This window comes from Rhamphochromis sp. 'chilingali' (genome assembly GCF_963969265.1).
Source record: "Rhamphochromis sp. 'chilingali' genome assembly, chromosome: 22".
Classification (NCBI taxonomy): domain Eukaryota; kingdom Metazoa; phylum Chordata; class Actinopteri; order Cichliformes; family Cichlidae; genus Rhamphochromis; species Rhamphochromis sp. 'chilingali'.
In genome coordinates, this window is record NC_137950.1 from 10,739,695 (window position 1) to 10,752,711 (window position 13,017).

The following is a 13,017-nucleotide window of genomic DNA, read 5'->3' on the forward strand; positions in this document are numbered from 1 at the left end:
TCTAATGAATTCAGCCTGATGCTGACATACATAAGTACATCTCTTCCTCCCCCTTTTTTCTGAAACAACACCCCATTAGCTATCCCGTGTGTTTCAGAAACATCAAGATAGAAGGGTTGTTCGTAATTAGGGATAGCAAGATCAGCCGATCTAGATAAGTCCTGTTTTAATGCAATAAATGCCGACTCAGTGGCCGATGTCCATGGCAGTTCAGCCTTAAGATTTCTGACACCTGCCGTTTTTACCAAATCCCTCAACAGGGCTGTTTTGCCTGCATAATTTGGAATGAAGTGCCGGCTGTATCCCGTTAACCCCAAGAATGAGAGCAACTCCTTAACCGTACGCGGTCTTGGATGTGTCAAAATCTGATCACGATGAGTGTTTAGCAGACCCACTGATTTGTGAGCAATGACACGGCCCAGAAATGTTACTTCTGGTCGGACCAACTGCAACTTTTCTTTACTGACCTTGAAACCGCACTCAGCGAGTCTCTTCAGTATGGTAAGTGAAGCTGCCGTGCATGCCGAAGCAGACGGAGCTGCAATGAGCAAATCATCAACATATTGCACTAGTGAACACCCCTCTGGGAGATGGCATGGCGATAAAGCTTCTTTCAACACTTGGTTGAAAATGCCAGGGGAAAGTGCAAACCCTTGTGGCAACCTTGTGTATCTGTACTGTTGTCCCCCATATGTGAATGAAAAAATGTCCCTCAGAGACTCATGCAATGGGAGACAGAAAAATGCATTCGCTAAATCAATACATGTAAACCACTTCTGATCTGGTGTTAATGCCGTCAAGGCTGTGTATGGGTTTGGGACTGGCACCGTGTCAGTACGTAAAATGGCATTGATGGCTCTTAAGTCATGTGCCATTCTGTACTTTCCTGTCCCATGCTTCTCTACTGGCAAAATAGGAGTATTCCAGTAGGATTGAGAGGGCTCAAGCACCCCTACTTTCAATAGCCCCTCAATAGTTTCTGCAATTCCCTCCTCAGCTTCTCTCTTTTGCCTATACTGTGGTTTCCAAATTGGCGTTTCAGACTTCAGCTGGAACAAAACGGGCGAACACGTGGCCTGGCCCACATCCGTAGGCCCTGCTGACCACAAAGTGTCAGGAAGAGTCGCAAGTGCGGCAACTGCATCCGCATGGTCTGTTCTTTCTCTCCCATGAATTCTTGAGATTTGTTGATGCTCCAACATCACTGTGTCCTCTGATTGACAAGTGATACGATAAATTTTGCATTTTGGCGAGTACCAAACGTCTGGAATCTGAGTAGCTTGCCAGCCAGGTTCCTCGAGGGCTCTTTTGACCATCGTCCCCAGCTCCTTCGCCTGATGACTCTCATGGACCGCCAATGTTATATGGGGCACTGAATCAGGTCCCATTTTGAACCAAGGCCGTTGTTCGTCGGTTAATTTTACTGCTGCCGCGACACCCTCCGGACCGACATAGATGTTTTGAGAACACACATTCCAAGTCTGGCCTTCAAGGTCAGACTGGAACAGGTCCCTGTAAATTTCATCATCATTTCTATCATAATAGAGGGTGACATGGAACGGATCCCTGGGGAGAGAGAAGACTGCCAAGGCCATAATCCAAGGTTTCCACAACTGATATTGTCTTAGTATGCCTTCTTCCACCACACGACCCCAATAGATGTCAGCGGTCGTTTGTTCACAGTCTTTCAGCAAGTACTGGTTCTTTGCAAATGTCCCCAGGCACGGAAACTCTTTTCCTCCTGGAAGTGTCACTGTTAGTCCATCAGCTGAACACATGATGGTGGCCCCCAGTTTAATGAGCAGATCCCTGCCCATCAAGTTCACAGGCGCATGGGGAGACACCACATAGCTGTGCTTCAATGTCTGTTTTCCCAGCACCGTCAGGGCTGGATTGGTTGTTGGCAGCGTCATTGGTACCCCAGAAAACCCAACAACACTGACCACATGGTTTGAAAGTGTGGCACTGTTTGGTTTTTGTTTCAGTGTTGAATAGGTAGCCCCAGTGTCCACAAGGAAGGTCATTTCATCTCCTTCCACACTCATTGACAACATAGGCTCTGCCACCCCCATGTTGTCTGGTCTCTGTGGGTCCCGTCAGTACAGCTCCTCCTCTCCGCCCCAGTAGCCCAGGGGATACTGAGCCGCTGGCGCCATGCCTGGGTTTGGAGCTTGATGTCCCCTTGTCTGGCCCACTCTGCCTCGAAAAGTTCCCTGTGCCTGGGGTGATGATGGATAAGCTGTTTCTGGTAGCCATGGCGTAGGACAATTACGAGCCCAATGTCCTCGTCCTCCACACCTTCGGCATACATTCGGGTCCAGCATAGGTCCCCCCAGACCACGGCCCCTTGGTCCACCTCCCCTTTGGGATCCACCACGTCCCCTCAGCGACCTAGTAGCCCCCCAATTCCCCGCGGGTCTTCCTTGCCTTGGGAATTCATTGGCGGGCCATCGGTCATCAGGGTACAGAACCGGATTCAAATCTGGCCAATCAGGCCCCGGATCGCCCCGTGGCTGCGCCACCAGCATCTTCTTTGGTCCATCTTTAGTTTCCTTTTTCTTTTCGTTTAGTTTTTCTCTCGCCTCTGCCAATTTCAATTTCACTAACTGCCCTTGCGCCTCCTCCAGCTCCTGTTTTTTCTTGTTCACCTCGTCTTTCTCCAGCTCAAGTCGATGTATAATGTGCCTCTCCCATTTTGCTGAATCCGCCACCGCAAAATCAGGATTCTTTTGTAAATCTGTTCTTACTCGTTCTGGGAGACCTGCTAATACTGCAGATCGGAACCACGCCCTTGGTTCACCATTCTGCCCAGGATGTTCACCAGTTTGAAGAATCCACTGTTCTTTTGCATGCTCCATAAACTCTCTAGGGGACTGTTCTGGGGTCCAAACAATCCTAGGTGTAGTGCCCATGTTATGAGTCGGATACTTCTCACGCACTGCGTCAGAGAGAGCATTTCGCACCCTTGCATAGGGGACGTCGTTTGGTTGGCATACAGTTCTTGCTATCTCTTCTACATCTGCGAGGCCTCCTCCTCTGAAGGTCCTCCCACCGATAGCTCGGAAATCTCCCAGAGCCAATTCCTCTCCTTCTGTAAGACTTCCTAGTCTCCTCAACCAAGCGGCTCCTCCCTCCGTAATTGGGGGCAGCTGCTTCACCAGAGCCTCAAGATCTCTGATATTGTAGGGGTGGTAGACTGGTTCACCCCTTCCACCCGTCAATAAAGGCATTGTGAGGGATAATTCCTCCTCTGCGTCACACTGCCCTTCTTCAGTTGGCAATGCAACAGTCTTCCTCTGGTTCTTCTCAAAGATGGACGGTCTTTTATCTCTTGGTTCCTCCAGAACCCTCCCAGAGCGAAGGATCGTCCTTCCTGTGGGAGTCTGAAACTTTGGGGCAAATCCTCCCCTTTGCAGGTTTGACACTTCTCTGGATTTTCGTGTGTTGCTTTCTACTGAGGCCGCCAAGTCCTTTTCCAAGGCATAAAGTGTTTGTGCTACGCTACGTGGTGTTGCTACGCCTTCCTCCTCCAATTTTCTCAAGAGGCGTTCCAACTGTATCACGGCCTCCCGATTGTCAGATTCTTTTCCAAAAACGTGGCCTTGCCACTGTTCTTTCTCAGAATCATCAACCGTTGACCTCTGATTAGTTTTTCGGGTCGCCTTTGATGGCGCCTTCTGATACTGCATTGAAGGTGAGTCTTCCTCTGAAGTCCAGGCCTCCTGGGATGGATTTTCCTGGCTGGGCTGTTGCAATGTCACCTGTCCGGTACTTGTAGACGCCACAGGTTGAGCTTCTTCTGTAGCTCTATCTGGGCTAAAAAGAGAGGGAGGAATCAAGATCAACCCCCGTGTAGTAATTCCTTGTGATGTCCCAGCAACTGGGTGCGACTGACTTACCTCTGATGCAGCTGCGGCTGATTGAGACTGCATTGCTTTCTGTGCAGGTGCCCCTGATTGTGGCTGCACTACTCCTGTGTCTGCCTCCACTGTGGCTGGAGCAGATGTCGATGGTGGAGGATTCTCCTGTAAGTTGACAATTCCACCTGTCACTTTTCCTGTTTTTCCTTCGGGCCCCCACATAGTACCACCCTCCAGGGCCACCACTGGACAAATATAAGGTGGGGGTGGGCCACTCAGGAAGTCCTTCAGGCTGGGATATAGCTTTCCCTCAGCCTCAGCTTCCTTCTTTAAGGCTGGCTGGATGTCGTTCACTTCCTCTTGCATCCAGTGGGAAACACCTTGGGAGATAATCATAAGCTTACAATACTTACTTTGTTTTTCCATCATAAGTTTCTTTTCAGCCTTTATTTTTCTCCCCTGGAAACGTCCTAAAGATTCCTCTTCAAGCTCCTTGATTCTCTCTTCACATTTCTCCCCTTGTCGTTGAAAGAGGGAGTGCAGAGGGATTCTGTCCTCCAATGTCTTCTGTTGATTTTCACATAATTCCTTCACTTCTTTTTCTAAATCCTGACACTGACGAGCAATCTCTTTTGAAGACGTCCCTTCAGTCATTTTAATGGCTTTCTTCAATTCCTGTATTTGCTCCTTCAGTGGCTTGTATCTCTTTCCCCCTCCAGGGGTCGCCTTTTCCTCTTCAGCCATTTTGCTTTTTGACCTCACTTACCTTACCAAAATGGCCGGTCTTAGGCTCCTCCCCTAGGGGTTGCCTCGTTGTATTTTCCTTTCGGCAGTCAGAATCTCACAAGCTGGTCAAGCCGAACTTCCGCTAGGCTCCAGCCTGAGAGAGAGAGACCGCCCACAGACACACACACACACACACACCCTCTAATCCTCCTTTCAAGCTCAAAGCTTGACAAACGTCTAATATAACAGTTTTAAGCACGCAAAGCCAGCGAAAATTCACTCTCACATTCACTTCCCTGACAACTACAAAGTTTTCACATACACGAATAATCCAAACAATCTACCATGCACCGTTTTCCCTCCTTATACGAGAGACTCAACCAACTTTTAAAAGCTTTATTTACACAACATCAAATAGAGCACAGATCTCTGCCTTTTCCAGGTAGAGAAAGAAATACGACCCAACTAAAAATCTCCCAACAATCACACAAAGTTCTCAAATCTTGTCAAGATATTTATCCCCGCACTCCTACCTTACTGGAGTTTTACACAAGGGATCATTACTCATGGAATTCTATTAAACCATAATCACATTAGGAAATCACCAACACAAGACTACAAGGTTTAGTTTATTTAATATACTGAAATCTTTCAACCATACTTCTGAGACCCCCCTTCACCTAACGAAAAGAAGCTCAGAAGGACAGAAAGGGAGAAATAGGGCCGCAACTGTACACACACACACACCGCTCGTACTCGCGCGCGTGTGCCCGCTACTGCGCAGCACCACACACCCCTCCCCTCTCCTTAAGGAGAGATACACACACACACTCTCTGTTCCCTGAGAGTGAGAGAAGAGAAAGGCGTTTTCGTTTTTTCACACACTCTGAATCCACACAGAAAAAGTTCAACAACACAAGACAGTTTATACAATTTACACTTTTAAATGCACAGACACACGAGTAATTTATATACAATATACACGGGCCCCATAGACGTCATATACCAGAAGAGGTTACTCCTAACTTTTTTGACTAATTTAAAAGCACCTATAGCCCAGGCCTAGCCTTGCTGGTCAATACACACCTCGGGAACGCCCTCCCGATAGTGCTCAAATTCCTAAGAAAACACCATATGCCAGAACAACTTTATCTCACTTCTCTATTTCTCTGCTGGTGTTGCTAAATTTTTGACTAATTTAAAAGCATCTTTCAGCCCAGAGCCTCGCTCTTGCTGATCAATTACACGTTTCAAGTACGCCGCCTTGAAAACGGCCTCATTACTAAGTTCTAGTACTTTAAAACTGCTTCCCCGCCCGGACACCCGGATCTCCACCAGCGGCGTGAAATATCCCAGATCACGCTTTTGGCTTTACTTAAAGTTCACAAGCTCCTGACGTTTAAATAGGAGGCAGCCGGTCCGCGACTCTACCTGCCAATTAATGCAGTATAAGACACTCACTCCTAGAATGCCTGGCCATTAAGGGCGTCCCAAGTGCCCGCGGTAGGCCAACCGAGCTTAAACATACCAACGCGTCCGTTGCATGTGGCGTCTGCCAAAACGCTGAACAGCCTGCATTCCTAGGGGCCGCGCCCCAGTCCTAATCAAATTTACTTATTTTAAAAGCCTCACTGTGGGTACCCTGCCCTCCAGTTTAATTACCTGAGACCCAAAACCGCGTTTTTGCTACCCAATCAAAACCAAATTATCCCTACACTACCGATTGACTGGCTGGCATTCCCAGTCAACCCACATTTAACCTCTTAAACCGTATTTATTTGTTTCCACACACCTTAAACCGTATTAACTTAAACACATAACTTCTTAACTCAAAATTCACCCCCAAAATGAACAGCAATGAATTTAGTCAGACTACTATGCCCTATTTTAAAACTAATTAGTCAAGATCACTATGGACCAACGCCAGAAGCCCAGACTGAGTGAATATTATTTAATTAAATTTAGTTTTAACTTCCAATATAGCGCCTTTGGATAAAAATCAACAGGTGGCACTCACCTTTTCTTATGTCGCCTGGCGTCACTCAGATAGGCTGCTGGCCTTCGCCCCCTTTGTCACCTTCCACGACGAGCTGCAGGTTGCAACTCCTCCCCACCCGGAGTTTCGGCACCCCTTTTTCGATTTCTCCGCCTCCTTCGCCGTTACGCAACCGTGTGTCAACAGCTTTTGCTGTTTTCTGTCCTCCCCCACTTTTTCCCCCCACTCACCTCCTAAAGAGAATTAATAGTCTCTCGTAATTTACTATGAATTTAATTCCAAGCCTCGATAATCTCAATGAAAGCTGTTTAATCTGCCTACTAAGCAGCGTGTGTCCAGATTAGGCTGTCTCTAGCAGCATTTGTCTTAATTTTGGAGGTCTAGTTTTGACCTGTTTGGGGTGTCCTCTGCAGGCCTGTGGGTGGAGCTTCAGCTGGTTTACACTGGTAACCTGCAGATGACCCTGCAGACCAAGTTCAACCTGTCCAAGCTGGGTAAAGATGGCGGTCAGGAGACAGTGCACTGTATGACGGAAACCGGTAGCCCACGGTCAGTGCTGCACACATGTCCATTCGCACAGTGACACGTGACGCATCCCTGTAATCTTATAGAGTTACCTATCTATAGATATATTCTTACATATCACACACTTTCTTAAACAAGATGCTGTTTAAAATGTAATAGCCAGTGATGTCTGTGGATAATCTCCTTAATTAGCTACCTTACTGACTTTGTTTTCATATTCCAGTAACCCCCACAGAGCAGTGTATTAATTGCATCCTCATCTCTAATGCACTAATCACCGCGGGGGTGAAATTCACAAAGACAGATACATCCTGACTTACCTACTGAGCTGCCTCCTATTTTTAAATTCTGTCATGTATTATTATTTTAAAAAAAGCTAATAGTGTTTTTATCATCTGTAATGCATATTTCATCATGTTGCCTTGCCCAAGTAGCACGAGCAATGTAAAAAATAACAGTAAACATGGGTTTTTCATTCTAATCCTTTCTATTGCACGCACGCACACACCTACACATCTCTCTCCCTTGATCCCTTCTGCTTTCTGATCTACAGAGCCGCACATTATAATGATTAGACCTTCTTGTCATAAACCCACAGGGATTAAAGTCCAGGCAAAGCTTCACATTAGCCGTCTTTGTGCTGCATCTAAAGCTAAAAGTCAAGATAGCAAAGCTGCAGATATGTTCACTAATAGCAGATGCAAAATTGGCTCCTGCACATGTACGTCCCCAGTTCTGGAAAAGTTGGAACGCTGTGTGAAGTGTACATAGAAACAGAATGATTCGCAAATCTCAGAAAGCGACATTTTAATCAGAATAGAACAGGATATTTTAAGAAACATATTTGCTCTTTTTTCATTTGTTGGCATGAACACACCTCACAAACAGGGGTGGGGGCAACGAAACGAAGTGGTACTAAAAAGAAATAGCTGGAGGAACATTTTGCAACAAATTAGAGTAACTGGCAACAGGTCAGTAACACGATTAGATAGAAAACGAACATCTTAAAGATGCACAGATCCTCAAAAGTAAAGATAGGCAGAGGTTCGCCAGTCTGGAAAAAAATGTGTGTACAAATTATCAAAACAATGTTCCTCAACACAAAATTGCAAGGACTGACTATCGCATCCTGTACAGTACATAATATCATGAAAGGATTCAGTTTGCATGTATTGGATGCTGTGATCTTTGTCCCTCAGGCAGCATTGCATTAAAAACAGTCACGATTCACTTCATGGGATCAGAAACACTCCCAGAAATCACTGTTTGTGAACACAGTTCACCATATCAACCACAAATGTAGGTTAAAGCTCTGTCGTGCAGTAAATATGTCATATATGAACATGATCCAGAAACATTGCTATATAGTCTGGACCAAAGTCATTTTAACACTTACATCACCACGGACTGCCATTTGGCTTTTTCTACCTTTAAAACCTGGAGAGCAGCCAAATGGCTTTTAGCTAAGCTTTAGCTTCAGCCAAGTGGAAGCTAAATTGGCTAGTCATTCATATGTATATTAGGTTGTTAGCTGGGAATTCTGGAGGGAGGGGAGTGGGGGTGTGTGGATGAGGGGGTGGGGGAGCTGCTAAAAGCTGTGAACTTCCTTTTGTGTTTCATCTTGATGCATTCTCAATCATCCAGGGAAATAAATCTCCAAAAGTCACCAACTTGGAGTGTTTCAGTTTGCCGTCTTAGGGAGAAATCAACACACATGGGTGTAGGTCCTTTGTTGCTGAGATTTATTGATAAAAACAGTACAAAAAACCAACCATTTGTACACATATTTACAAATAATAATAAAAAGTGAGTGAGTACATTTCAACATTATACCAGTGGTCTGATTGATGCCACAATGGAGCAAATCGAGCAAAGACTGATAAGTTCGCTGCAATTTCCAGTGTGTGGGGATCATTGGTCACCAACTGCATCACGTGCTACAACCCTGGTCTACATATCACCGTTGATGAACAGCTTTTCCCATCAAAGACTCGGTGCTGTTTCCTGCAGTATATTGCAAGTAAACCTGACAAGTTTGGGATCAAGTTTTGGGTGGCCTGCGACCTAAAATCCAAGTACATTTGCAATGTCTTCCCATATCTTGGCAAGGACCCCAATCGTCCCACTGGGGAGAGACTTTCTGAAAATGTAGTAATGAGGCTGATGGAACCATTCCTAGACAAGGGCAGAAATGTTACCACGGACAATTTTTTCACATCGCTTTCACTTGCGCAAAAACTTCTTAGACTGAAAACCACCATCCTCGGCACAGTCAACAAGATTCGCAGGGAAATTCCTCAATCCACTAGTGGATTGGCTAGTCATTCATATGTAAATGTGGTGGAGCTTGCAAGAGAGTTGGCTCACTCTCATGTAGCTGAGAAGAAGGCAAGAAAAGAACAGTTGCTTCACACCTAGTCCTGGAAAAAGAGCCATGTGTCAGGTCAAACACAAATGCAAGAACAATCAGGCCACTGTGCGATGTGTTCACTGCTACAGATACACATGTGGTAAATGCAGACTACAGATACCATGGCAGTGCCAGGATTGTGAGTGATTGCTGAAAATGTTGAAATGTACTCACTCACTTTTTATTATTATTTGTAAATATGTGTACAAATGGTTGGTTTTTTGTACTGTTTTTATCAATAAATCTCAGCAACAAAGGACATACACCCATGTGTGTTGATTTCTCCCTAAGATGGCAAACTGAAACACTCCAAGTTGGTGACTTTTGGAGATTTATTTCCCTGGATGATTGAGAATGCATCAAGATGAAACACAAAAGGAAGTTCACAGCTTTTAGCAGCTCCCCCACCCCCTCATCCACACACCCCCACTCCCCTCCCTCCAGAATTCCCAGCTAACAACCTAATTTACATATGAATGACTAGCCAATTTAGCTTCCACTTGGCTGAAGCTAAAGCCTAGCTAAAAGCCTACCAGCCATTTGGCTGGTGGTGGGTTTTAAAGGTAGAAAGGTAGAAGCCTGGGACTCCTAGTTTAATTGGATCGAGGCAAACTGAAAAACTGTTCTGTGGTCAGATTAATCAACATTTTAAATTATTTTAATAACAATAATGGATTGCATTTATATATCGCTTTCTAGGCACCCAAAGCGTTTTACAATTCCACTATTCATTCACTCACACACTGGTGCAGGCAAACCACAGTTGTAGTCACAGCTGCCCTGGACACAACGACCAGGACAGAGAGAGCTGGGGGATCGAACCTTCCGGGTACAGATGAGCTTCCCAACCCCCTGAACTATGGTCACCCTATGTTTTGTTGGGAAACATGGATGTCACATAGTCTGGACTAAAGAGGAGAGGGAGGATCCAGCTTGATATCCGTGCTCTGTTCAAAAGCCTGCATCCTTGCATATTTCATATTTCTGCAAGACAAATGCTAAACCGCATATTGCATGGCTTCATGGTAGAATAAAAACCTCCTCATTTCCCAGATGTTTATGGGCTGTTGTTAAAAAAAAAGAAAGCGGTGATGCTACATAGTGGTAAACATGGTCTTTTTTCTCATTTTTTGAGATGTTTTACTGCCATCAAATTCAAAATGAGCCAATAAAATGCGATGTTTTCTCAGTTCAAAAAGTTTGTTCTCTGTTTTGCTTTGATTAAATTCAGGTCTATGAGATCACATCATTTAATTCTATCGTCCCATTGTCCCAAGCATTTAATTCTAAATCTAATGTCTCAATGTTTTAACACTTGAGATTGTATCCATGGTGATATAAGTGAGTGTTTCAAGCACTGAATTGCCTCAGAAATGTTTTTTGAATACTTGTATTATGCCTGTGTCAGTACCTAACTTGCCTGCCTGTTTATCCTCCCAGCTGCAGGCCGATCCTCAGTGTGTTGGCCGACAGTGATGAGGAGTCCTCCAGCGCTGGTTCATCTGACGAGGAGGAGCCGCTTCTCTCTGAGCCTCAGGGTCCGGTGGGGGAGAAGGGATGCCCACCAGCTACAGAAGGGTAAATTTTGAATGATTCATGTCATCCATTCATGGAAAATATATCCTACTTTTGCATCATGCTTAGTAAGAGCTAAAAAAAAAGTTGCAGCAATGACATTATATTACTTTTGTGGAATGATCAGCAATAACGGCTTCTAAAAGGAACGTTTCAGTAAGAAGTGTGAAAGAAAGTGTTACTTCCACCCTGCTATCTTGCAAATGCTCTTTTTTTAAACCGTGCTGACATCACACCCCAGATGGCTGCTGCTCTCATTTACATTTCGAGGCTCTCGTCTCCTCAAAATTCTGACTCGTAGGATCACACAAACGCTGTCGTTTCGTCTCCTCTAATCCTCTCTAACAGGACAGGGGGTGGCAAGACTGGAAGGAAGATTTTGAGATTTGTGGACAAAATCGCCAAATCCAAGTACTTCCAGAAGGCGACAGAAAACGAGTTCATTAAGAAGAAGTTCGAGGAGATGTCCAACACGCCCCTGCTGCTCACTGTCGAGGTTCAAGAATTGTCAGGGACTCTGGTTGTCAACATCCCGCCGCCCCCTACAGACAGGATATGGTACGAAAAGACACGCCGCTGCCTTAGAGCTGGAACGAGGCACAAGCAGCCCTTCAGTGTTGATCCAGATTATTTCTTTCTGCATATAAACATGTAGACTAATTCAGAAGCCCTTCAAAACCATGTTGGATCAAAGTGTTCAGGCCCAGTAAGAAGATCAGTCGCTATAGCTTATTCAATAACCACATTAAAGATTAAAGAGGATTGAGCAATTCAGATAAACATGTATGTGCTGATAGGGCTTTGGAGGCTTTGGACCATTATGAGTGCACGTGTTTAAATAGCAAAAAACATACAATTGCGTATGCATGTGTTGTAATTAATAGTTTGAAAACAGTTTAAAGCATCCAAATATTAACAATGAATCAAGCGAACATGAAACGGCATCAAAGGCGTAATTACACTCACTGGTCACTTCATTTATTATACCTTGATCTTCACACCAGCTCACCAAAATTGGACAACAGAAAACTGGAAAACACAGCCAGGTGTGATGTGTCCTGATTTCTGCTGCAACATTTAGACGGTAGAGTGAAAACTTTGTGTAAACAGCATCATAGCATGGATCCATCCTGCCTTATATCAACAGTTCAGGTGCTGCTGCTGGTGTAATACTGAGGCAGGGATTATTTGGCACACTTTGGGCTCCTTAGTATCAAGTGAGCATTGTTTAAATGACAAAACATTGTTGCTGTTCATGTCCATCGCTTTGTGACCACAGTGTAGTCGTCTTCTGGCGATTGCGTCCATGTCACAAAGCAACTTTGGCAAATCTGCATTAACTATGTGATGCTATCGTGTCAAAATGGATACAAATATCAGAGAAACATTTCCAACACCTTGCTGAATCTGTGTGTCATGAAGAAGCAAGGCAGTTTAAGGTGTAATAAAATGACCAGTGACTGTTAACCCTTTTTTGATATAAAAAAAAATAAAGCTAATGGAAGTGCCACCAATCGCTACTTGGGTTTGTCTTTAAAAAAAAATGGTGACACCTTCTAGAGTAAGATTTTCTATATTTTGCATCTTTAAAAATTGACAGAATGAAGAGGTGACAAACAAGTTGAGCTTAAGATTGATAAGCTTTAGATTGGAACTAATGCAAAAGTTAAGAAAAACATAAAATACGGAGAAAAAAATATGGAGAACATGAACAAAACATCTGATTTTACTTCAGGACGTCCTGATTAATTGATTTTCTTAAGATATAACACAGTATAAGTTTACATATATTCAAGGAAAAAAACACTGTGAGATTTAAAAGACGTGGTTATGCTGCATGCCATAAGTGCATTTAACAAATTCTCAAAAACAAATCAGCTGTGTGATCTGTTTCTGACTCTCTGTGGAGTGACTCACTTTTCACT

At 44.5% G+C, this 13,017-nt stretch overlaps 1 protein-coding gene across 1 annotated transcript in view; it reads left to right on the forward strand.

The window, feature by feature from the left end:
* tex2l (testis expressed 2, like) overlaps positions 1-13,017 on the forward strand; it is a 36,006-nt gene that overhangs the window by 22,218 nt on the left and 771 nt on the right. Inside the window, exons 8-10 of the mRNA XM_080873056.1 lie at positions 6,996-7,131; positions 10,958-11,095; positions 11,441-11,650. Coding sequence (XP_080729182.1) covers positions 6,996-7,131; positions 10,958-11,095; positions 11,441-11,650 — 484 coding nt within the window. The remainder of the gene's footprint in view (positions 1-6,995; positions 7,132-10,957; positions 11,096-11,440; positions 11,651-13,017) is intronic.